The 25,701-nt window shown below is 39.6% G+C and overlaps 1 protein-coding gene across 1 annotated transcript in view; it reads right to left on the bottom strand.

Moving 5' to 3' along the window:
• The window catches only part of PTPN13 (protein tyrosine phosphatase non-receptor type 13), a gene marked incomplete at its 5' end in the record, with an annotated part of 123,045 nt that overhangs the window by 25,437 nt on the left and 71,907 nt on the right, over positions 1-25,701 (bottom strand). The window contains 12 exons of the mRNA XM_081332275.1: positions 1,567-1,741; positions 2,247-2,596; positions 4,204-4,302; positions 4,474-4,688; positions 7,823-7,985; positions 8,898-8,983; positions 11,420-11,513; positions 14,609-14,725; positions 17,346-17,791; positions 21,218-21,349; positions 23,161-23,268; positions 25,395-25,484. Of these exons, the coding sequence (XP_081188401.1) occupies positions 1,567-1,741; positions 2,247-2,596; positions 4,204-4,302; positions 4,474-4,688; positions 7,823-7,985; positions 8,898-8,983; positions 11,420-11,513; positions 14,609-14,725; positions 17,346-17,791; positions 21,218-21,349; positions 23,161-23,268; positions 25,395-25,484 (2,075 nt within the window). The remainder of the gene's footprint in view (positions 1-1,566; positions 1,742-2,246; positions 2,597-4,203; positions 4,303-4,473; positions 4,689-7,822; positions 7,986-8,897; positions 8,984-11,419; positions 11,514-14,608; positions 14,726-17,345; positions 17,792-21,217; positions 21,350-23,160; positions 23,269-25,394; positions 25,485-25,701) is intronic.

The following is a 25,701-nucleotide window of genomic DNA, read 5'->3' as shown; positions in this document are numbered from 1 at the left end:
GCCTGGTATTACACCAGAAGGACTGATAGGGCTGCCGATTAGCGAGCGATTATGTCCCTGTGATAGGGCTGAGGTTGAAACTGTGGAGCATGTCTTTTTATACTGCCCTATGTATAACGCAGGCAGAACTAAATTACTGTCTCTCCTTCTGGTCCCAATGCTAGTAATTTGGTCTTATATTGTTTAGGGGATGACTCCTCATATATTACTTCTCAGGTCTGTAAATTTTTTCTAAGAGCTGTAACTATTAGAGGAGAATGTTGTAATTCCCCTCAGCCAAGGCTTCTGATGTCCAATTGTCTATGATTTTACTTTTTCCAGGTTTTTCTTTTGTTGTATTTGTACTTTGGTCTGTGACCACAAACAAATAAATTGAGAAGGACTGATAAGGCAGAATAATAAATAGCAGAGATGCAGTAGGCAACTATCTTTCTGGATGGATATCTTGATCCCATAATAAACATTTGCAGCTTAACCTATTGCTCGTGAACACTGACAGTCTTCATGCAGCACAGCGGTTTACTTTTAAGGAGTGACTTTATACCTTGCCATCTTTTCAAGACTCAAGTCAGCGAACAGACCTTCTCTGTTGTGCAACTTATCCACCCAGCAATTGGATCTGTCTGAACTAAGGAGTGATGCATAATTCAATACTATGCAATGAGGTGGGAAATTCAGCTGGGCTTAGTCCTAGTCCACTTTACAAACCACACTGACTTTTAGCTTCGCTTTACCAGCATCATCACATAACTCTGTCTCCCTGACAGAATGGATTTTATTCATTTCTTTTTTTTTTCTACCTTTTAATATTTACTATTATTGTTTTGTTTCTGATATCCTTTTTCTTTTTTTCCCCTTGTGTTTTTGTACACATTTAGAGCCTTCCATCTTCATACACCATCAGCAGCTTTCTGCAGGGAAGGGGAAAACAGCGCAAAGCGTACTTATTTGTAAGTATGCAAATCAGGAGGTTGGGGTACTTTCCCAGGGACCAATTCATCAGTGTGGTTGGAGACATCAAGCTTCAATTTTCTGCTTGAAAAAACAGATTTTCTTCGAATCAAAAAGATCTACGCCGACGTCTTTGAGGATTAAAGGTGAATGAAACTTTCCGTTTCCATCTTCAAAAATTTAGCTTCTGACCTTTCATTCTGTTCCCTTTTCTATTCATTCTATCAAGTTTCTCTTTGACTTTTGTCCATATAAAAGAGTTAAATGTTCTTATTACAAGGCTACAGAATTCTTTCCTCCCCTGTTTCAAATTACTACTGGCAAAAAGAAAGCTCATTGGGAATATCTCATTCATAGTGAAACCAGACTGATCTTAGAAACAAAGCAAGGTTGGCATGGTTAACAACTGGATGGAGAACTACCTTGGAATTTCATGGCCGTTGGCCAAACCAGTGTTTCTCAATCTTGGCCAATTTAAGATGTACGAATTTCAACTCCCAGACTCCTCTAGTCAGCTTCTTAGCAGTAGCTAAGTAACTTGTGTTTTGTCACATTGTGCAATTTACCCACACCCATACCCACAATCAACAATCAGAAAAAAAAGTAGGGAATTACTGGTTCATATTCATCTGCGTGTTTTTCAAGCTGGCTGAAAAATGGCGCCAGTCTGCCTTGTGGAGATGTAAAGTCAGAGAGAGAAGAGTTGAGTTTTTCCTCTGTAAAATTAAGTGCGATGGTTCTTTGGTTTGATATTGGTGACAATTCCATTAGCAGAGGTGATGGAGGGTTGCTACAAGACAAAAAAAAAAAGGAGGGGAAGATTATTTCCAAAGTCACTGACAGGAGCTGATACAGTTGCCAGCTGCAGAGGTATGGGATGAATTGAATGTAGTAATTGTATTAAATTTTCAGCTTTGAAATAAGGCTTTCAGGACACTTCATCCCAGTTAACCCACCCCGATTACCTCTATATGGGAGAAAGAGGGCATAATTTTCCACACAAGTGTGGTGAGAGCAATTGTCCATTCTATCTCTGATTATTTAGCCCAAAAACTTTTCTCTTAGCTCATTGCATTTGTATTATCAGAAATGAGCTGGAACAAAAGTGTATTAGACAATGGCTAGGAACATTTTGCTATTAACAATCATCCCTGCTGATGCAAAAATTCAATCAAAATTCACTATTTTGATAAATGGACAAAGAAGATGTCAGTAAACAGGGCTCAGAATCACACACCTGAACAAATGAAACACAAGCAAGACTATATGCTATAAAGTCAACCAATGTAACATGCCTGTTCTCCATGTCTTGCTTCCTAGATGATTCAAGAGGGGGGCAAAATGCTGTGTGGACTGCTTCCCTTTGCTTGCTGGATGTCTCATAAGGACTAGGTGTTTGAGCTGCTGACTTGCTTGGGGTCTGATACAAAGCAGAATTCCACTTTGGGCTGGCTGCATTTGTGATGATTTCCTCCCCTCCGCTCCCACTGCTGTCGCTGTAGCTGTCTCTCCGAGAAGGAGACCTGACCTTGTTCTGGTCAATGGCTTCGTTTTCATCAGAACTATCATCTTGTTCTCCATTAGGGGGCGGTAGGTTTCCTTTGACCACTTTGGGAAATATTTGTGGTGGGGAATGGATGGGTGTCTAGAATAAGCAGAAGAAAATAATTGTTTGACAAAAGGACAACACCCCGCCCCCAAAAACGTCTTTACGACTCAGATTCAAAGTTATGATGTTCACACATTCCCCCTGCAGTCGAGTGATCACATTTTGGGCACTCGGCAACCAGCCTGCATTTATGTCCATTGATGGCATCCCACAGTCACATGATCACAATTTATGATATATACTTTTTTTGCTGGACACCGGTGTTTGCGGACAATGGGTTTGCTTACAACTGTGGAGTCACTTAACGACAATAGAGATTCACTTAATGACCACAGCAGAAAATGTTGTAAAAATCAGGAAAGCCACATTGCTAGATTTGTTCTGGCAACAGTTGCCTGTGCCTAGTAAGTGGGTACAGCCAGACTAAGCACAGGGAGACTTTGAGTATGATGCAGAAATATAAAATCAGCACCCACTCCTAACCTTTTGGGCATCAGGGGTCGGTTCCCTGGAGAGTTTTTTTCTGCGGACCAGAAAAAACAGTCCATTGTTTCTCATGCTGCCTGCCTCCCGTGGATGGGTCTTCGCTTGTTTGCACGGCCTGGTTTCTGGCATGCCTCAGCCTGGTGCCGGTCCACAGACTGGGAGTTGGGGTCCCCTGATGTAAATGACTGCCATGACTTACTACTGTAATTCCAGGCTCAGTTATAGTTATTCAGTCAAGGACTGCTTGTAAAACTGAGAGATCTCTTGTTAAAAAGTTAATACCAAAAGGTCTCACAAAAGTGGGTACCAAAACAGGCCCTTGGGATGCCACCAAACATTGAAACATATATAACCCCTTTAATGCGTACAAAGTTATTTTAAAAACTACAGTACACATAAAAATGTGCAAAACAAGATTTTTTAAAAATTACAGCACACATAAAAGCCACATACAATTCTCAAAAATATGAAATTTTGTGAAACCCTAAGCCAGGAGTAGGCAACCTTGGCTCCTTTATGACTCATGGACTTCAACTCCCAGAATTCCTGAGCTAGCATAGGGCTGAATTCTGGGAGTTGAAGTCCACAAGTCATAAAAGAGCCAAGGTTGCCTACCCCTGCCCTAAGCTATAGTTTGTTTACTTTATGACTAAACCCATTATTGATGGTAACCACCTATGCAGCAGGATATATTATCTCTTGTCTCTGATATCATATTAGCTAAAATATACTTTTGGGAATCGGCATGATGGCTCAGCGATTAAAGACCCGAGTTTGTCAGCTGCAAAGCTGACACCCTGGGTTCGAGACCCAAGCATTGCTTGGCAGGGTAAGCTCCAGCTCCTTGTCCCAGCTCCTGCCCACTTAGCAGTTCAAAAGCATGCAAATGCGAGTAGATAAATAAATATCACTTCAGTGGGAACAAGTTCTGTGCACCTTGGCCTATTAATCATGCTGGCCACGTGACTATGGAAATGTCTTTGGACAACACTGGCCCCCTCGGCTAAGAAACAGAGATGAGCACTGCCCTCTAGAGTCAAACACGACTGGACAGGGGAAAACTTTACCTTTATACTTTTGGCTCAGCATGCAAAAGATTTGGAAATCTTTATGACAGCGGTTTCACAAAAAGCCTAGCATACTTTTTTAATTCTTACCAATAGCGTAGGATCAATCTCTGGTAAAATTCCAGGAAGTGGCCTGCAGAGGAGAAGGGTGACTTCAGGGGAAGTTCCTCTGAGAGCTGAGATGACTTCCTAAAGGACAAAATATTATTCGTAAGCTACATCTGGCACCAGCCTGCAACGAATAGGGTACCACTTAGAGAAGCGGGATACAATCTTTTTGCGCTGAAGGCCACGCTTGATCTGTGAGTGAACCAAAAATGCATGAAAGACTGATTCCAAGCCAAGATAGAAGGTACTAACCTGCTGAGATAATCCTTTTAGAGAAGAACTATTGACTTTCAGGATGACATCTCCAACTTCAATCTGCCCGCTCTCTGCAGCTGGTTGTCCCGGAAAGAGCTTTTTCACCCTGACTATACTGGAACCTGGCTGTTCTGGGGAGACGCTATCTTCACGGCAGAAACTGAAGCCTAGGCCAGAACTGTTTTTCACGAGTTTCACCTCGAATGTATTGTCTAAAAAGGAAATGAGCCATGTTACTTCACATCAAAAGACGCTCACAGTTCACTTGTACACACTCACTCATCCTTTCTCTTGAATCTGATTAGCTAAGCTATTGTCTGTAACAATCAGAAAAATGAGCACTGTTTGATACGTGACCTAGGATGTTGTAACAATATGAAAACAGGACAATTTTAAAACTTTCATAAAAACTCAGAGAAAGAGATCCATCTGAAAATAATATTAGGATTCCAGAACAGATAAAAAATTCAGGAGCTAAGAAATAGTTTATAGATGTGCAGTGAAAAATTTAATGTATCGTTGTTTGAAGCATTGCTTATCTCTTTCTCCCAGTGGAGCAGGCTTAAGTAACACCATTCCAATACAAGCAATAATGTTTAAAATAACAAAGGCAAACATCTATTTAACCAATTTGAGGAAGGCAGGTTGGCAATACAATAGACAATCAAGTAATAATCTGGTTCTGCAATAATTTACTCTATGTGCCTCTTAAATTAATTACCTACCTCTTTGAACAAGCTGGCCTGGCCTGATGGGATGGGGTTGGGTTTTATAAATTGATCTTAACTTTTTAATCTGTATTAATTTATTACGGGCATTGCTGTTTAATTACTTTTTAATTTTTGTATCTTGTTTTTTATTATGTATTGCCCTGTTCACCGCCCTGAGTCCTTCGGGAGAAGGGCGGTATATAAATTAAATTAATAATAAATAAATAAATAAATATGTTTAGTCACTGTTAAAAAAAAAAACCAAGACACCGAGGGTACCACAGTTAAACTTTCCTTGAGAGAGAATTTCATAATTGGGGCACTGCCACAGGAAAGGTCCAACTCTTGGCTGCAACTGCACAGATCCAACCTAGTTGTGAGAACATCAGAACTTCCAGAAACTGATTTCCAGGTTGAAAGCTAGGAGATCTTTTAAGTACTTGGTTGTTGAGTCATATGAGATTATATAAACTAATATCGATACCTTAAAAGAAACACAGTGAGACACAGGCAATTGACCTGTTTCCAGGATGAATGTAGTTTCATTTAGCTGTCCCATTTAACAAAACAGGCGGCTATGTTTTGCAGCAATCACAGCTTCAAGTCCCTCTTCAAGGGTATTGATCCTTACCCAGAAGAATCCAGATGAGAGACTTTTAGGGCATGGATTGGTAAGGCTAGCATATTGTTGCTGAGAGGATAGTAGCTGATGCACTTGCTGAAGGTGGGCAGAGGTCTCCCTTGCCCCTGAAACTACCTGTCCGTCTAATACAGATTGAAATCCACAAGTCCAGGATAAAACAGAGAGGGAAACAGCACTGTTGTCAGCAGGATGTTAAAATCTGCTTATTTGCACGGGTTTCTTAAATGAGGAATACTGTTAACTGTTATTGCATGCCAGTAGCTTTACTTTAAAAGCAGGGGTGTCCAACCTTGCAAATTTAAGACTTGTGGACTTCCGCTCCCAGAATTTCCCAGCCAGTCTTAAAGTTGCCAAGATTGGACATCCCTGCTTTAAAGCCTTAGGGCAGGGCTTTTCAACTAGTGGCACGGGTACCACCTGTGGTACACTGGCACCTGGCAGGTGGTACGTGACCATCCTAGAAAAGTGGTAGCGGGGGAGGGGAATGAGCTGAACCGGTGGCAGCACCGCACAAGCCTGAGCGAGAGATGGCTGGAGCTGCAGGGCTGTCAGCGCTCAGCGGAAGCACTAGGATCAACGCCAGGCTCCAGCTGGAGCTCAGTGCTGATCCTGGTGCTTCTGAGCCCAGAAGAAGTGCCAATCAGCTGGAATGTTGCAGCATCTCCAGGGTCTTGTGATTTACATTCAGATGCTTGGCAACTGATTCATGTTTATGGCAGTCACAGTGTCCCAGGGTCACGTGAAGTGACCAAAATCTGCTGCAACCACCCAGCAGATGGGGGGCGGGGAATAAAAACCAAACACCCGCCACCCCACTCCTGCTGCCCATCCTCAACCGAAATGCTCACAACAATGAAAACCTCGGATAGGAGGAAGAGCACCTCTGGGCAGGCAGGTAGGTGTCTTGCACAGCTGTTGCTTGGGGGGCACAGTACTACCTGTACTTCAACACTTTTTTCCTCTTTTTTTGGTCATCAAATTTTTTATACCTTGCTAGGTGACTGGTGGTACTTGGATGTTGCCATATCCTAAAAGTGGTACAATGGGTGAAAAGGTTGAAAAGCCCTTCCTTAGTAGACTGGTGTTGTGCTGACAGAGAGGTCATCTATTTTCTATCATCTAAGCATCCTGGATATAAAATCACAACCTCAAATTACAGGAATGCAGATTTGGGTTGAATGCTCCAAAAAATTACCTAACAAATGAGTTGATGGTAAAATCAGAAATGTTACTCTTGCTGACTAGAAAATCTAAGTCTCTGTATACAGATATGGCAGTAGGTTCAGGAAGACTGATGCATAGTGTCAAAATGACATAACGTATTCATGATTACTATTACAAAGGCAGAGCATTCTTTTTGTGGTCAAGGAAGAGAGAATGAAAAGCATGAATGTACCCATTTAATAGGGAAATAAAAGGGGAAGAAAAATTGATATGCAAACCAAAGAACTGTTTTTTCTAAAATGTAGACAAATAGAACAAAGACAGTTCTGTGTCTCCTGTACAGATTTTTAGTATTGTGCTCTTATTATCTGAAAGTCTAAAGAAGAGGCGTGGTGGCCTAGAAGTGAAACTGTCGCCTCACAATCAGGAGGCTGTGAGTTCAATCCTAAGTAGCAGCAGACATTTCTCTCTTTGGGTGCAATGAGTTATTGTCTGCTGTGAACACTGCATAGACATTAGGAAGGGCATCCGGTCAGTAAATGCTCAATTCCATTCAGTCACCCTGACTCTACCCTGATGCAAGGGATTACAGGGCTGTTAAAAGGAAAACAAATGTCTGATAGTCTAAAGATCTGGTGCATACCTAGTCTTCAGTTCTGATTTGTTTTTGTAAGTTTTATTCAATACAACTGCAAATAGAGTTTGTATATCAGGCTAAGCCAGAATGAAAAAAAACCCACATTATGACTTATTAGACTGTATGAGTCCAACCAAACCTTATGTTTCATCTTTCCTTTAAGGTCTCAGTTGTATTTAGAAAGAATCTCACCATCAGTGACAAAGTTGTATTCTCTGGCACCTGAAGTCTTCTTCACAGGCTTCTCCAGGAGGACACTATGACTGGGTTTGTTTGGAGGTGTGCACTGTGATGCCGTGGGAGCTTGGACTCTGGCTGCTGGAAGCTGCCCCTTTTCTAGTACCAGTTGGACCTCCTGCAGAGGGAACCACAATTAGGTGGGGCTTTAATAATCAAACAGCTCTTAGCTGTGATGGCTAACCTACAAAATTAGTTTAAGATGGATAAAGAGTGAGGACATTTGAGATTTCCTGTTTGCTCCATAATTCCACACAACAAGAAAACGTCCCATTGCAGCTAAGAAGTAATAAGAGTTTTACCGAATTTGTTTATCTCTCATTACAGGTAATCCTCAAATTACAATCACTTGCTTAGTGACTGTTGGAAGTTACAACAGCACTGAAAACAAGTGACTTATGACTGATTCCTCACACCAAAGACCATGGTAGCATCCTCATGGTCACATGATAAAAATATGGGTGGTTGGCAACAGGCGTGTATTTACGATAGTTGCAGCGTTCAGAGATCATGTGATCACCGCCGTCAATCTTCCCAGACAGCATCCCACAAGCAAAGTCGATGGTGAAAGTTAGATTTGCTTAATGACCATATGATTTACTTAACAACTGCAGTAATTTGCTTATCAACCGTGGCAAAATGGTTGTAAAATCGAGCGCAACTCACTTAACAACCAACTTGCTTAGCAATGAAAATTCTGGTCCCAATTGTGGTCCTAAGTCAAGGGTTACCTATATACAGTTCTAGAGACGACTAGCTAAAAACACCAAGATTGTACAAGGCTTCAGTCTGGTGGCTGATTCAATTGAATCACTCTTTGAATCAAACTGGTAAATCGGTTAGAGTCTCTGAATTATCAGAAAGGCTTACATACACAGATTTTTTTTAAATAGAGTTGCCTGTTCAAGGGGAACAAATAGAGTAAGCACTGCTGATGTGACTGAAGATAAGTTTCAATATGGTTTCTTATTCCTTCCTGGGATAATAATAATGTAAAGTACCCAAAATCAAAATGGCTGTTGTTTCCTACCTGGCCAGTGTTCCTCATGATTTCCACAGCTTGTTTATGTGTTGCTCCTTCCAATGTGGTACCATTAACAGAAAGAACTCGGTCACCTAAAATCCAACAAGAGATAGGTCTGACACAATCGTTTATTTGATTGAATAGCCATTAATTTGAGCAAGACATTTATAGATCAAGAGTACTTCTCAACTCTCATAACTAAAGCTGGACTGCAAAAATCCAAATCACCACTAGATAGCAGCAAAGAAAGGCAGAAAACAGAAAACTTCACTGCTTTGCTGTCATCTAGTGTTCAACCAGATATCTGCAGGCCAGATTTGGTAGCCATACCCACAAGCAGATCTGATTATAATTCCAACTCTTTCCAAAAATGTAAAATCTGAATACTTGGATTTTTTTTTAAGAAACATTGCTGAAGCTAAATTGAACCACTGATTTATCTAACCCAAATGAGTAGCAGTAGCTCTCCAGTGTCAGATGGAGCATTTGGGTTTAATCTAGAACAGTCTATGTTCAAACCATGGGATCTGCCACAGAGCTATGATATCTATTTGAAGCTGCCTTTCACAGAAATGCTATTTAAATCAGAACTGTCCTTTTTGACTAGGAGTGGTTCTTTCAGGCAGAATTTTTATACCACTACCTAGAAATCTAATGTGGGACCTTTGGGATGCATATCAGATCCTCTAAATAAATAAATAAATAAATAAATAAACCTTTATTGTCAAAGTACAACATGTGTACATTGAGATTAGCTGAGCCTCCCCCCGTGCTCTCTCCCCCCAAAAAACAGTGACAACAAACCCTCCATCCCACCACACTATGTGAACCAACTACACCACACACCGGCCTCCCAAGTCAATTCTGCATAAGATTATGTCCCATTTAAAAGCCTAACAGCCCACGGATAAAAGCTATTTTTCAGCCTGTTGGTACGGCTGGCTATATTCCTATATCTCCTACCGGATGGTAGGAGAGTAAAGAGATACCGTCCAGGGTGTGAGTCATCCCTGAGAATCTTCCTCACTCTTCCAAGGCAACGAGCCCTGGCGATGTCATCCAGTGGTGTCAGGGAACAGCCCACAATGTCTTGTGCTGTGCTCACTACCCTCTGTAATACTTTCCTGTCCGCGGCTGTCAGACCAGCATACCAAACCACGATACCATACGAGAGGACGCTCTCTATGGTAGACCGGTAAAAGAGGGTCATTAGCTGTTGTTCTACCCTGTTCTTCCGCTCTGTCTATCTAGTATGAATAATAGCATATCTTGCATTTTATTGTAATTTTAATGTGATTTTACATATTTATTCATATATTTATAGTTTCATTTTAATGTTGTAAGCTTCCCAGAGTTGCCTTGTCACAAGATGGGCTGCAAACAAATTTAATAAATAAATAAAATAAATAAATAAACAAGCACATCTTCCATTATGTCTAAATAGTTGTGTTGAAAGACCCTCAAATGAGACAGGCAGGTATGATTCTGCAGCCTGTGATACTCTTCCTAGCAGAATCCACAGAAGTGTATATGCATTGCCTCCCTAGCTATATCCATCCATCCATCCATCCATCCATCCATCCATCCATCCATCCATCCACAGTATCTATCTATGTATCTACAGTATGTATCTATCTATGTATCTATCTATGTGTCTGTCTGTCTCTGTCTGTCTGTCTGTCTGTCTGTCTGTCTATCTATCTATCTATCTATCTATCTATCTATCTATCTGTCTGTCTGTCTGTCTGTCTGTCTGTCTATCTATCTATCTATCTATCTATCTATCTATCTATCTATCTATCTATCTATCTATCTATCTATCTATCTATCTATCTATCTACGGTGTTTGTCTGTCTGTCTGTCATCTGGTGATGTTACATTAGCCAGGAGACTCCAATGCTAATACAGAACAGTAGCTTGGCTGCCTAAGATTGCTAGCCATGGTTGGTTCACACTCGTGTGGTATCTATAGTGCCCCACAAGAGGGCGAGCTAGCTCCACACCAGAAAGAAAGACAAGTGGCTTTCCTGCAGTGTCATGCGGGGCCCTCTCCCTCCACTGAAGCCACTTCCCAAAAGGGCATCGTAACTGGGAAGGTCCAGCACTAGCAAGGTTCAGGAAGTGCCGGCTCATCTTCCCACCAAAGTGGTACCTACTTATCTACTTCTGCTAGTGAGCAGAAGCTCAGGCAAGTGATGGGAGCTCACCCTGCCACGCAGAGCTAGGGCTCAAACCGCTGGAACAAAGACCATCTCCAGTATCATTAAGACACTGACCCACCATGCTTCTTTAAACATGGATAATGTGTAGTTTGTCAATTATAACGAAATTAATTGCTCATCATGCAATTCCCCTTTGTTCAGAAAAGGTTTCTGATGATAGAGCAAGGAGAAGGGACAACAACATATGAAGATACTTGGCCTCTTGATCCCAATTCATCTACTCTCTGCCCAGTAAGGCCTTTTTCTTGAAAGCTTAAACATTCCACATTTGGATACTTTCAGCAGCTGAATTACCCTGATATTCACCTTTCTGAATCCTACCATCAGCTTCGGCTGCTCCCTTAGGAATGATTGCCTTTACATAAAGTCCTCCATACTTCACACTGGTGTTCACGCCACCCTACAGAAGTAAAAAAAAAAGAGTATTGAAACAAAATGTATGTTTTTATTAGAAGACTAAAACTGAAATACTGATAACTAATCCAGTGGCTTAAGAAGTCCATGCAATTGCAATACTTGGGGAAGCATTTCAGCAGAAGTAGGCGGACAATCTAAACCCCACATGAACAACAGATGCTTTTTGAGTTACATGCAAATTAAACATAGAGGTCAATTCCAAGCAGCATGAGAGGCTAGGGAATTGAAGGTTAACATCTTGAAATTACCAAGTTTGAAAAATGCTGATATAGAGAAAAAGATGATCTCGTCATAAAACCTTTGAACTTGGACTGAAATAATTTTGGCTGCCAAGTTAACACTGGCTTATCTAAAAACAAACACAGCTGTGTATGTACATGTACAGGTAGTCCTCGACTTATGACCACAGCTCAACCCAAAATTTCTGTTGCTGAGCAAGACACTTGTTAAGTGAGTTTTGCCCCATTTAACAAGCTTTCTTGCCACAGTTAAGTGAAACACTGCAGTTGTTAACCTAGTAACATAGTTGTTAAATGAATCTGGTTTCCCCATTTGAATTTGCTTGTCAGAAGGTCACAAAAGAGGATTGCATACCCTGGGACACTGCTATCCTCATAAATACATGTCAGTAGTCAAGTGTCTCGTGTGAAAACTGTCATAAATCACTATTTTCGGTGATGTTGTCACTTTGGTCACTAAACCAATGGTTATAAGTCGAGGACTACCTGTAATATTTAATTATCAGTTAATAGTTTCTTGATTGGAATGATATATTCTTTTAAAGCAGTTTAAAGCCCTCTGCCTTGCAACCAATGAATCTCTGACGTTCATTATGTATCAACAGAAAATACATATTACTTGTATTTTGCTTTCTGATCACCAGAGGGAGCTCATGGAACGTCTGAGAAATTCATTTAGCTCCTTTTGTTTTCTTGCCAGGGTGCCAATAACCCACCCTTAAAAACATTGTAAACCTGGGTAAATAACTTACAGGTCTCAATGGATTTACTGCAGGGATGAAAAGTAGAGCAGTCTGTTAGGAGACTGGGCTGCAATCGTGAGCATAATTTCCACGTGAATTAAAATAGCTATGTATGTTAGGACAGCTGTTAGAAATTCACACTAGTGAAGTATGAGGATGTCATACATAAGCAAATGAAAATTCTGACCCTGTTTTGCAAATTAGTATGTCCTTTGCAAACTATGATGGCACTGTTTATTTTTTTACTGTTTAACTGAATCCTCTTAGGCTGCCTTTTTAGCTTTGCACTGCTATTTTCTCCCTTATTCTTATTGCTATGTGTATATACACTTGCCAACTTCAACATTTGGGGAAGTTAATTACAGTCCCCATTGACATAAAGATTAACCTTCAAGGTGCTATGTGACTATGCTTGTTTGTTTTATCTTGGGCAAATTGGTATTTCCAGATGTTAGAAATCAAATACACTCACTCTACAGATACATTTTTATTAGGATCCTTCCTCTTTGCTTCACTTATTGCCTCTGTTGCCTACTTTTGATTTGTTTTAACTTACTACACATTTCTGGATGTGCCTGTTCTTTTTCTGTGACACATTTTTGTTAGTAACACATTTTTCCCTTTGCTGGTTTCAAGCTCGTTTGCATATACGGGAATGCTATTTTATTTATTATGCGGAAAACATTTTTCAATAAAATATAATAATGTCTTCCGCCTTCCATAGGGTCACTTGCTTTGCCTGTTATTTCCTTGTCAGCAGTTTTGCTGCACCACACAATCGTCCCTATTGCTGTGCTCAGCTCTTCTACGGAGCCAGATAGTTGACCAACAGAAGAAGGCAAAAGCTAGCAAAAACCTGACATCCTTTCCTGACCACGTCTGCTTTCTTCAGGGGTGAAAAAGAACTGGGAAAACCCTCCCAGTTCTTTTTCTGGGAAAACTGTGTTGTGGGTGGCACAGCTAAGAGTACAGTGGGGTGTGGATGGTTGCAATAGAAGATGGAACTTTGATAACAAAAAGGACAAAATACTAGGAGCTGAGAGGAGAAACGTGAGGCTACTCTGATTTCCAATCAGAATGTTTGGAAAGTACCCATATACACAGTGATGGGATTCAAATACGTGAACAACCGGTTCTCTGTGTGGATGCCGCTTCAGGAAGCCAGGTCTAGGCCTGGGCCCTGAGGCCCAGAACAGACTTCTGGAAGTAGCGTCCACGTACTTTGGGCCTCCAAGGTCCAGGACAGACTTTCAGAAGCGGTGTCCATGGGCTTCCGGAGGGCTGTTCTGGGCCCGGGAGGCCTCCTCTGGGCCTCTGAGGCCCAGAACGGATTTCCGGAAGCAGCGTCCACGCATTTCCAGAGGGCCGTTCTGAGCCTTGCAAAAAAGGGCTAGGGCTTCAATGGGTGCCATCCAGTGGTGGGATTCAGCTGATTCACCAAACTCAACAAAAAATTAGCTACCAACTGAATCCTACCACTGCATATACACATACATACACATAGACGCGTGCACACACACACACACACACACACACACACACACATATTTAAAGATGCACATTACAAAGTCTACATTGGAGGGTTCTTGGTGCTCTCTGAGCTTGTTTCCTTGCAAATGTTTCATTACCCAATTAGGTAACAGCATAACTGATAAAAGGGGGTGGGGTCTACTATTAATCATGGTGTTAACCTATGCTTATCTGGGGGTTGATTGCTGGCAAGAAGGTATTTTGGTCTTTTTTGTTGTTCCCTTCTGGCTTTTCTTAATTGTCTCTTTGGAATGGTATGTAGATATTGTTTATCTCTATATGCCTGTTGATGGCTGAAGTCTACACTGTTTGCATTTATTAAGGTGTGCTATTTGCAGGACAAAAAGAGTCCAGCATTAAACTGATTTGTTTTTATATATTCAGTTGCCCTATACAGATCTGTAACTATATCCATGTCTGCATAATTGCAAGGTGGTTAAGAAAGGTAAAAGATTAGCAACAAGCAAGTACTGAAGGTCCACTGCTTCTCTGTAAATCATGCATTTGAACAGGTGACTTGGAGTGGAGAAAAAGATAAATCAGCTTAAAACCTTGTCAAACAGTACCGTAACACTTATGCCCAAGCCGTTCTCATTTTTGGCCAGTCTGACTTCAAAGATATCTCCAGGTTTAAGAGGTATTTTAGAATTCATGGAGCTGGAGAAATTCACCAAGGAAGCTTCCTTTATGTAAGAAGAAAAAAGGCAAAAAAGATTACAACAACAACAACAATAGAGTTGGAAGGGACCTTGGAGGTCTTCTAGTCCAACCCCTTGCTCAGGCAGGAAACCCTATACCAATTTATGATAACAATGTATTGACAGGTAGCCCACGTTTAATGACCACAATTGGGACCAGTAACTTGGTTGTTAAGTGAAGCGCTAAGCAAAACTGCAACTGCTTACAGTTTCACTTTAGCTTTCCTTTGGTTTACAGTCCTGCCAAGGTCATAAATGTGAGGACTCATGGCAAAGTTATTTCTTAATCAACCATGGTCACTAAACGAAGTAGTTGCTGAACAAGGATTATCTGTACTGAGATAACCAAAGGATTGAAATAGAAAAAAAAAATCCTATATAAACAGAACACAAACATATGTCAAAAGAGCATTCTATTTTAATCAAATATATTTTAATCAAATATTTACCCCAGTGTAAATTCCATCTAATGTGATAAACAAAGATAAGATGTTTGTGATGCTGTGGCCAATGCTTTTATACAAACTAATTTTTCCAACAAAGAAATCAATATTCCAATATTTGTGCAGGTGAGGAAAACTTTGCTAAATAGTTTAACATGCTATAATCACATAGTGTCAGACTCCAAAAACCAAGAAAGACACATTGTGATTCTTCCCAATGGATTTTTATTATTATTCCTCATCCATAATCTTGCCAAACTAAAACATGCTAACACCCCCATAAATCCTATGCTCTGGGATCAATTGGGGAGGAGCCATCTTTACCCTCTTTTTTTCACACAAAGTATCTGAACTGAGTTGTCTCTTGCCCCTCTGGAATACACCCTCTCCTCCTGGGAATCTGAACTCAACTCCATCACACATGGACAGATGTTCAACATAACATCATGTGACCAGAAAGTTAATCAGCTGACTTACATCTGGAGGAAGGAGAAAGAAGGACAAGTGACAAGATGTATGTGATGACAAGATGCAAATACTGCTACTAACATACATCAGACATTCTTCGTCAAATTACTGTCTCTCCTTAAAATAGACCCTTCTGGTCCCAATGCTAGTAATTTGGTCTTATATTGTTTAGGGGATGGCTCCTCATATATTACTTCTCAGGTCTGTAAATTTTTTCTAAGAGCTGTAACTATTAGAGGAGAATGTTGTAATTCCCCTCAGCCAAGGCTTCTGGTGTCCAATTGTCTATGATTTTACTTTTTCTATGTTTTTCTTTTGTTGTATTTGTACTTTGGTCTGTGACCGCAAACAAATAAATAAATTAATTACTAACATACATCCAATATTGAGACAAAAGTGTGTTGAGGTAAGATTTGTATCACGATTGTCATCACACGCATGCTGTGATAGAATTTCAGATTGTTACAGTCACCTGTGATCTAACTAGAAAATAATTCACATGAATTATTCAGGAAATCGATTACAAAATTACAATCCTGCAAAAATCTGAACACCTTGAGAGGGTTCCACAGAGGTAATTTTTTCCTATATCACTTGTCTGCCATCTAGTTGTCCCCCGGAGTTTTGCAGGTCAAGACAGTTACTCTAAAATTAGTAGCTTTGAATTTGCTCAAGGATACTGGCTAGATTTACACACTGTGCTAAGCCAAAAATGGTTGGACTGGCTGTGCTTTAAGTATATTGTATGAACCCTGTCAAAATGTTTTAGGGCAGGGATACACAACTTCTATCAACTCAAAATCTATACTAGACTTTTCATTATGGCTCAGCTAAGAATTATGGTAAAACAATCCACTATAATTTTTAATGTAATCTGTATCTGAAGTGTGGAGTGTCAACCCATCCAGAAAAAAAAATCCTTTTAAGTCTGACCCATTTGCGAGAGGATGATTGCCAGGCAATAGGGTAATTTACCCCCCTTTTAAATGTCCTTTATTCTTCCCCCTTTGTTTCTCTCCAGTTCTGTTGAGGACTGAGCTGGAGGACTTCTTATATCGGCAACCTTTCTTCTGGCAGTGAATTGGCTATTTATAGCTTTCAGTACCAGTGAAAACCACAAATTTGTGAACGTAGAAATGATTACCGTACAGAGATTACAGAGCAACTCACAAAGCTGCAGCAAGTCAAGGATCAAAGAACAAAATGCTGCATAAATAAATCTTTATGAAACAAATTCATCACAATAATTTGGACTATCAGATCTGCAAAAAAAATCCAGACCATCTCCGGAGCTCTCGCGGTAGAGATCTGATAACCCTAACAATAACCCATAAAAATATTGTCAGTACCAAAATGTTTTCTGTCTAAATAGTAACCAAGTTGATGTAAATCAGCAAAACTCTCATTAAAATAACGAAAGTACAAAACATTTCATTGCCTAGCAGCGCAGCCAGTTAAAATAGCTTTTTAAAAGTTAGAGTCTCTCTCTCTCTCTTTTTCTCTGGTGATAATACCATGCATTTCACCTGAGAAAACCTTGGCCTCAAATGTTAGTTTAAGGGCATGAGCAATGAACCAACAGCACCATTGGTATACCCTGCCCACTATTCCCTTTCGCCTTAGTAACAAACCAACAAACAAACACTGGGTCTTTTTGCTTACAGAAAAAGCCATGCAACTGAAATCATCTTTACCCTTTTCGATGCAGTTTGCTCCTGACTGCTGGAGTAAGTGGCTTCATCCATGTCGGAATCCCCTCGGTCAGAATGGTCAGGGGTCTCTGCCATGCCAGTCAGTTTGGTTTTGATCAGGTTGGTCTCTGAAGAAGATCCATTCCTTTCACTGCATTTGGGAGGGTCCAGGAGGGGATTACTGCAACGTTGCAATTCCTGCTGGCCATTGATATGGTGGCCAAAGCTGTGGTTGGTTTGGCTCTGGGACAGGCTAGCACTCTCAGTCCTGGAGTCTTGGGAGCTGAGACTCCCACCCCATTTGCTTGAGCAAATACCAGATAAACTTCCAGAGTTGGGTCTCCAGTGACTTACTGGCCAGTTCTGTTCCTCTGAAGAGGACTCAGCCTCATGCTCTGCCATCAAGGAAGTCTTTTTAAAGTATCCCTTTCTTAGGAGACTGGATGTTCCTAAGGATAAATGGAAACACCAATAATAAAATTATTGAATCACCTTTCCAGACACAGATGTGACAAAGATCAGTATTTTTTAACTTCAGCAACTTTAAGATGGTTAGACTTTGTCTCCCAGAATTCCCTGGCCAGAAGTACCGGTTTCCCTCTTTACACATATCTTGTTATTCTAGGATTTAATATTTCTTGGAATTGTTAACCAAATCTCTCTGTTTTAGTTTAACTAGGGAACTATGGTTATTAGTAATAAAAGATCCTAAATCATGACTTGGTTTGGTTTATGTTTTGAGTTTTTTCCTCTGTTCCTGCTAGCCATTATTTTTTATTCCCTAGAATAATTAATCCAGGATAGATTATACCTTGCATGGTGGTTAGGGCCTACTTGAAATAAAAATGTATATATTTCCACATATCTCAGGAGCCAAATAAATTCCACCCACGCTTTAGTTATTGAGCCCAAAATGTGCATTCTAAAAGGAAGGGGCAATAAGAGAATTTATAAGCCTGAAAACAAATATAAAATAGAACGTCACACAAATTTGGAAAAATCAAATAATAATAATAATAATAATAATAATAATAATAATAATAATAATAATAATAATAATAATAATAATAATAATAATAATATTGGAAGGGACCTTAGAGGTCATCTAGTCCAACCCCCTGCTCAGGCAGGAAACCCTATACCATTTCGGACAAATGGCTGGCCAGTCTCTTCTTAAAAACTTCCAGTGTTGGAGCGTTCATCGCTTCTGGAGGTAGGTTGTTCCACTGGTTAATTGTTCTAACTGTCAGAAAGTTTCTCCTTAATTCTAGGTTGCTTCTCTCCTTGATTAGTTTCCATCCATTGCTTCTTGTCCTGCCTCTGGGCGCTTTGGAGAATAGCTTGAGTCCCTCCTCTCTGTGGCAGCCCCTGAGATATTGGAATATTGTTATCATGTCCCCCCCCTCGTCCTTCTCTTCATTAAACTAGACATACCCAATTCCAGCAACTGTTTCTTATATGTTTTAGCCTCCAGTCCCCTGATCATCTTTGTTGCTCTTCTCTGTACCCTTTCTAGAGTCTCAATATCCTTTTTACATCGTGGTGACCAAAACTGGATGCAGTATTCCAAGTGTGGCCTTACCAAGGCATTGTAAAATGGTATTAATACTTCACGTGATCTTGATTCTATTCCTCTGTTAATCCAGCCTAGCAGTATGTTGGCTTTTTTGGCAGCTGCAGCACACTGCTGGCTCATATTTAAGTGATTGTCCACTAGGACTCTGAGATCCCTCTCACAGTTACTACTATTGAGCAAGGTACCCCCTATACTATACCTGTACATTTGGGTTTTTTTGCCTAAATGTAGAACCTTACTTTTCTCACCATTGAATTTCATTTTGTTAGATAGCGCCCAGTGTTCAAGTCTGTCCAGATCCTCCTGTATCTTAAGCCTGTCTTCTGGAGTGTTGGCTATTCCTGCCAGCTTGGTGTCGTCTGCAAAAAATCGTTGATGAAGATGTTGAAGAGCACTGGGCCCAGAACAGAGCCCTGGGGCATCCCACTACAAACGTCCCTCCATGTAGATGCGGTTCCATTGAGGACCACACACTGAGTACGGCCTGTCAGCCAGCTACGAATCCATCTGGTGGTGATTCTGTCTAACCCACATTTTTCTATCTTATCAAGTAGAAGGTTGTGATCTACTTTATCAAATGCCTTACTGAAGTCCAAGTAAATTATATCCACAGCATTCCTCTGATCCACTAATTTTGTCACTTGGTCAAAGAATTTGGGGATTAATTTGACACCAAGTCTACAGAGGTCTCTCATGCTTGGAAAGGCGAAGGGACTCTTCCCTTACTGGCATTTCAGCTGGCTATGAAAATAATTTGTTCCATCTTGTCTATTTTGTCTTGATATGAAGTTTTTAGCTGCTGTAGTTCTAAGTCTTTATTTTTCCACTTTTATTAGTTCCATTCTTCTTCTATTTTGAATGTTATTGTCTGTTTCAAATTATCAAAATCTGCTTTGGCAATTCCACATGCCCACCCCTGTCATCTGAGCCTAGAGCTAACTTCAAGTATTTGGATAGAAAAAACAACAGGAATGATTCAATCGCCTTGAAAGAAGTTGGCCATCCTATGGCTATCCTTTTAGAAGGCTCTTGCTCTTTTTTCCCCTCTTTTTCCATCAGAAAACCATTTTTATCAGCTGATTAAGTCAGATGTTAATTGGCAATATTTGTACTGTAGAACCTATAGCTAAGGAGCCACTTACAGAAATAGTAACAAAGGCTGTGCAGTGCTTTTGAACACAAACTGGGACTTCAGAACAGATGGGGATACAAATATTGCACTTGCCTGAAATTCCTTAAAGCAAATCTGTCTTTTTCTGCAATTGTTCATAGCTGTGGAGGACAGCCACGCAAACTTATCAAGAGGTAGCTGCTTTTGGAGTTACAAGTAGTTCTCAACTTACATCTGATCATTTAGTGATCGACCTACCTGAAAAAGGGAATTTAGGACCTGGGTCTGAAATTCTGATGATCAGACACTTTGAGTGCTCAATATCCAGAAGTGGTGAATGCTCCAACACTGGAAGTTTTTAAGAAGAGACTGGACAGCCATTTGCCTGAAATGGTATAGGGTTTCCTGCCTGAGCAGGGGGTTGGACTAGATGACCTCCAAGGTCCCTTCCAACTTCTTCTTCTTCTTCTTCTTCTTCTTCTTCTTCTTCTTCTTCTTCTTCTTCTTCTTATTATTATTATTATTATTATTATTATTATTATTATTATTATTATATTATTATTATTATTATTATTATTATTATCATCATCATCATCATCACAACTGCAGCTTATGACAAATTTGTTGAAAATTGGCATTTACTTCCAGTATTCAGCAAAACTGTGCCATAGTGAACACTGGTTTCACTTAACAACCACAGCATTCTCACTTATGATTGTGGTATTCTCACTTACAACCACTGCATTCATTTAATGATCACCACCAAAATGCAACCATACTGAGTAGGCGCCATTATTTATTTATTTATTTTATTATCAAACTACTCTTACCACTGGGTAACTCAAGGGCTATCTGAACAGGTAGTTGCTATGTTTGTGCACTACTTCTTCTAAGCCAAAGGTCTGCAGAGTGCTAATAGGGGCTCATTTAAGCCCTCTTGCACAGAAAAGCATCTGGAACAGGCATGTCAAACTGCCGGCCCATGGACTGGATGCATCATGCCAAAACCACACCCACCCTTTTGTCGGCAACGGGAAAAAGTCCCGATATGTCACGCGACATCACATGACATCACGAGTTTGACATGCCTGATCTAGAAGAAGGAAAATACTGATTAGAACAGAAAGAATTGCAGGTTGCTATATATGAATTGTTAACCTAGAAAAAAGGTTTTATTTTGGGAAATACCTTTAACTGATCCATCTTTAGGTTGAGAAACGACAAGGGTCACATTTTCTGGAGCATGCTCAATAATTTCTAAAGCTGCAAGATGGCTGACCCCTTCCAAACTCACACTGTTTACTGAAATCAGACGATCTCCTATGCAGATGGATTAAGTCAGAAATTAACAATCCAGAATAGATGTTTCTAAAGTTTGCTGTCCTCTACTAATATTTCCGAAGTTTAGCATTCATTGCATTTTGCAAGCAGACATTCTTCCAAACATAAATGTTATTAAACTGGAGCAGGAAAACACGGTAAACTCATTATGAAATGTTGAGGAAATGTATTACACACACTGGTAACAGAAAGAATAATATGCATGTGATTAATTTCCCTTATAAGAATTTGAAATTCTCCAATCTTGTGCGGAATAAGAGTTCCAAAAAGGCAATTCCCATTACCAGGACCACCATTTGGTATGTCAGAATGACTCCTCTTTATGAGACTAGTAGCTGTCCTTCTAAAGCCATTATCACAAATTCTTATCACAGAATTTGACAAACGGTAGAGCTGGAAAGAATGTGCAGTATAGAATCTGTCTTGCAGATTACTAGTGTTTAGTGTTTTCAGAAGAGATTCACCAAATCTGCAAGCTGGAGTTCATTTTAACATATCTGTGTGTCAGGGAATTGCGCAGCAGGTGTCCAATTGGAGCCAGAGACACTGACAAGAACTTGTAGTTTTATATAAATAAATATATTTTACATCTATATAAACAGCAAACAAGATAGTCAGGCACATCACTCCATCATGAGGTAAATCATCAGGGCACACAGAGCACACAGAAGAAAAAGGCGGGAAAAAGGGAAACTCCCTCTCCACACCCACAGCAACCAATCGCAATGCAGATTGCCTCACACCGGAGCCAGAGAGCACTCCCCAACCAATCAGCTACAGCTGTGTGTTCTGGCTCATTGTACAACCCCACTGTTCCAGCTACTAAATTTAAATATCTTAACACTGTGTTATACATATTATCCTATTAACAATAAAATCTATTCTCTTTAGTGTGGAAACTTATAAAGGCCAAGTGAGCATTCTTACAAATGAAAAAAGAGTCCATTGGCAGTTTAAATAACCTCAATATTTGAAGATGTACTAATAAATTATGAGGAAAAAAAACCTTCAAGCTTTATATTCCAAATAACTCCAGTAAGCACAGAATGAAGATTTTTATGAGGTCAAAGTCCCAAAGTCTAGGAATATATTGGAAAACTCTGACAAAGGCATGACTACAGGCTTAAATAGTTTAATCTTCATTTCTTTTTATTTATTTATTTTATTTATTTTAATTCCATTTATATCCCGCCATTCTCCGAAGACTCAGGGCGGCTTACAAGCTTACAAATCTTCTGTCATCCTTTTTCTAATCATATCGCCATCAATCAGTTGGTAAAGTAAGAAAGGCAACAGACTACTAGACTAGAGTTCCACTGATTTAGAGCTGTAATAGCCCTAATATTTATTCATATACCTTAGTCTTGATCTCTGTTTCTATCATGTCTCTATCTCCATCTCCATCTGCATCTCTTAATATAATTTTCAAACAATTAGCCAATGTTCAAAGTTATGTATTAAAATATTACCAAGGACGATACTGGAAGTTTTAATATGAAACATTCAGGTAATTTCATTTTATCTATCTATCTATCTATCTATCTATCTATCTATCTATCTATCTATCTATCTATCTATCTATCTATCTATCTATCTATCTATCTATCATCTATCTATCTATCAAATTTTTATGCCACCCATCTCCCCTATAAGGTGACTCTGGATGACAGGTTATAAAACAAATAGAAAAATAATTAAAATAAATTAAAATATTAAAACTGTGCAGATTTCTGTGTTGATTTTAAAAGAAGAACCAAAGTGTAATCAATTCCTATTTTGTGGAACATCACCTGGTTTTAATGATCCTTGCAAATCAGCTGGTCCTCCAGGAGTTACTGAATGGATAAAAATTCCAAGATCAAATTTTCCAGTCTTCTCGCCACCAGTTATCTCAAACCCTGTGACAAATAACTTTTTGGTTATTCATAGCAATATTTTACAAATCAATGGCTTACTGATTTATTACGTGGTTTTCCAAGATATTTTTCTGGGTAAAACAATGCCCTCAAATGTCCTAAGACTAAAATGGATCTCTGCCGAATTGCCCTAGTAGGGAATTCTCTTATGAGTGTCCAGTGTTGGTATCTAGTTGCCTTCCCCAATGTGGACTCTTCAGATACCCAGAGACTACATACGTGGCTCAAGAATTTTAGGAAGATGCATTCAAAACACATTTGGAAGGCACTGGACTGAGGAATGTCTAGACTGAAACATCTGGATTCTAATGTTATTGGCTCCAAGTTGCTGGGTTTGTTATATATTAACTCTTTGTACTACATACAACTGTGGAAACCACCAACACCAAATATAATAACAACTGCTATCTTAGATGGTATCTAAGAAAAGTTTAGGACTTGTTTGGATAATGACTGAAAGAACAGAAGAAATTATCTGGGACATCACCTTTCTATGTAGTGCTGGGCTGGGCTGTTCAAATATTGCTTATATCAGCTATTAGACATGTTTATTGGATATCTGTTCTCCCGTTTTTGATCCTTAAAGCCTGAATAGAAAATCCAGTTGCAAAATATCTGTTGAGTTCTTTGTGTTGGGCACAAGCCAATCACCACTGCTTTACTGTTCAAAACATGACAGGAAACAGCCACTCCTAATCCAAATGATTTTTACAGCATAACTCTCAATATTCTTTATCAGAATTCAGATGCCAGAGATGATAAAAATTATAATTCACAACAGTACAGAGGAGCCCTGATTAGGGAAAATCGGGGTAGCACAATTTTCAAATTTCTCAGTGAAAAGAACAAGTCATTTGATGACAGAACTAGTGCAACATGCTCCTTGAAGATAACTTGGAAGCGTTGCTTGAACAGGGTCCGTAAGGTTATCTGCGCCACTACTCATCCTCTTCACAACCTGTTTTCCTTGTTGCCTTCTGGGAGGAGGCTTCGTGGTATCCATAGCAGAACATCCAGATTCAACCATAGTTTCATTCCATACAGCATTAACTTTGTGAACTCTCAGGCTTCCTCCTTCCGTTATATATTCAAGATGGATAGTATTTAATATTTTAATGTTATGTATATGTAGGGGTGTGGGTCTATACATATGTTGTATATAGTATGTTTTAGGTGTGTGTCATGTATGTGTTTCACTTTCAGAGCGGGCAACTAAATTTCATTTTTGATGTGTGCCATTGTGCCCACAGTAAAATGACAATAAAGATTATCTTATTATCTTATCTTATCTAACTGTATCTCTCCACTGGAGTCAACCCAACCACTTGGATTGCGTGAGCAAAGCAGTTGTCTGTCTTCCAGTTTTGGAAGTTGGGGGAGGACACGAAGCCTGGGGGCACCATTTTCCCATATTGCGGCTGGATCTCTGGAAGGCTTTCTCATTGGAGGTTGATTAGCTCCACAATTATTGGCCTTCTGGAAACAGCTAAGGATGGCCATTTTCTAGAGGGTGTTTGGGTCATGATGTAGTTTGGGGTTCTGTATGTAGAGTGTTTTTTATCATTTGTAATTATATTTCTGTCTTTTAAAATAAACATCTGAGACTCTATTTACGATTGTGATGGGAAATACATTTGAATAAACAAACAAAAAACAGCTATTTGGGCAAACTGGATATTATGGATATCTCAACCTCCTTTGAAATTGCTGCACTGATCGCTAGAATGCTCCCAGGCCCAATTCATAAGTGCTTTTTAATTTCTACTAATTTTGAACTACTGTACTATAATTCTTATGATATTGTTACTACATGTTTTATTTATCAGGATGATTCCATCTCAGTTTCCTTATGCATACCATCCAGAGTCAGTCAAATTGGGCAGTTTATAAACATGCATACATACATACACACAAACATACATGCATAAACATCAACTTCTTTTGAAAGGAAAAAATATATCTTTTGCCTCACCACAACAAAGTTTGTTAATGACTCAAATCTCAGGGATAGTTCTGACAGTGAAAGCCTCCTTTCAATACACTGTGTGATCTACTTGTTTTTTTTATTTCTGCATTTATATGTAATTGTTAAAGTAACATCTACTTACCTAAGCCATATTTTTCATCTTTTTTCAAGTTGATCAAATTGATCTCCCTTTCTGGTAAAGACACTATATTATTCTCTGTTTGGAGACCATCTGCGGACCAAAGCAACAGGACATTTTTAAAAATATAATATTGAAGTATAATGAGACAAATTCTATTTCTTATCTACAACACTTGTAGATTTGTCATTGACTTGTCTTGTCAATGTTATCTGGGAAGAGTTTGATTCTGTGACCCCTGATGAAGTGGACAGGATTATGGGGAGGCTGAGCTCCTCCACATGTTTGTTGGACCCGTGCCCTTCCTGGC

This window comes from Vipera berus (genome assembly GCF_964194415.1).
Source record: "Vipera berus genome assembly, chromosome: 7".
NCBI classification, from domain to species: Eukaryota; Metazoa; Chordata; class Lepidosauria; order Squamata; family Viperidae; genus Vipera; species Vipera berus.
This window is presented reverse-complemented; position numbering and strand designations above follow the sequence as displayed.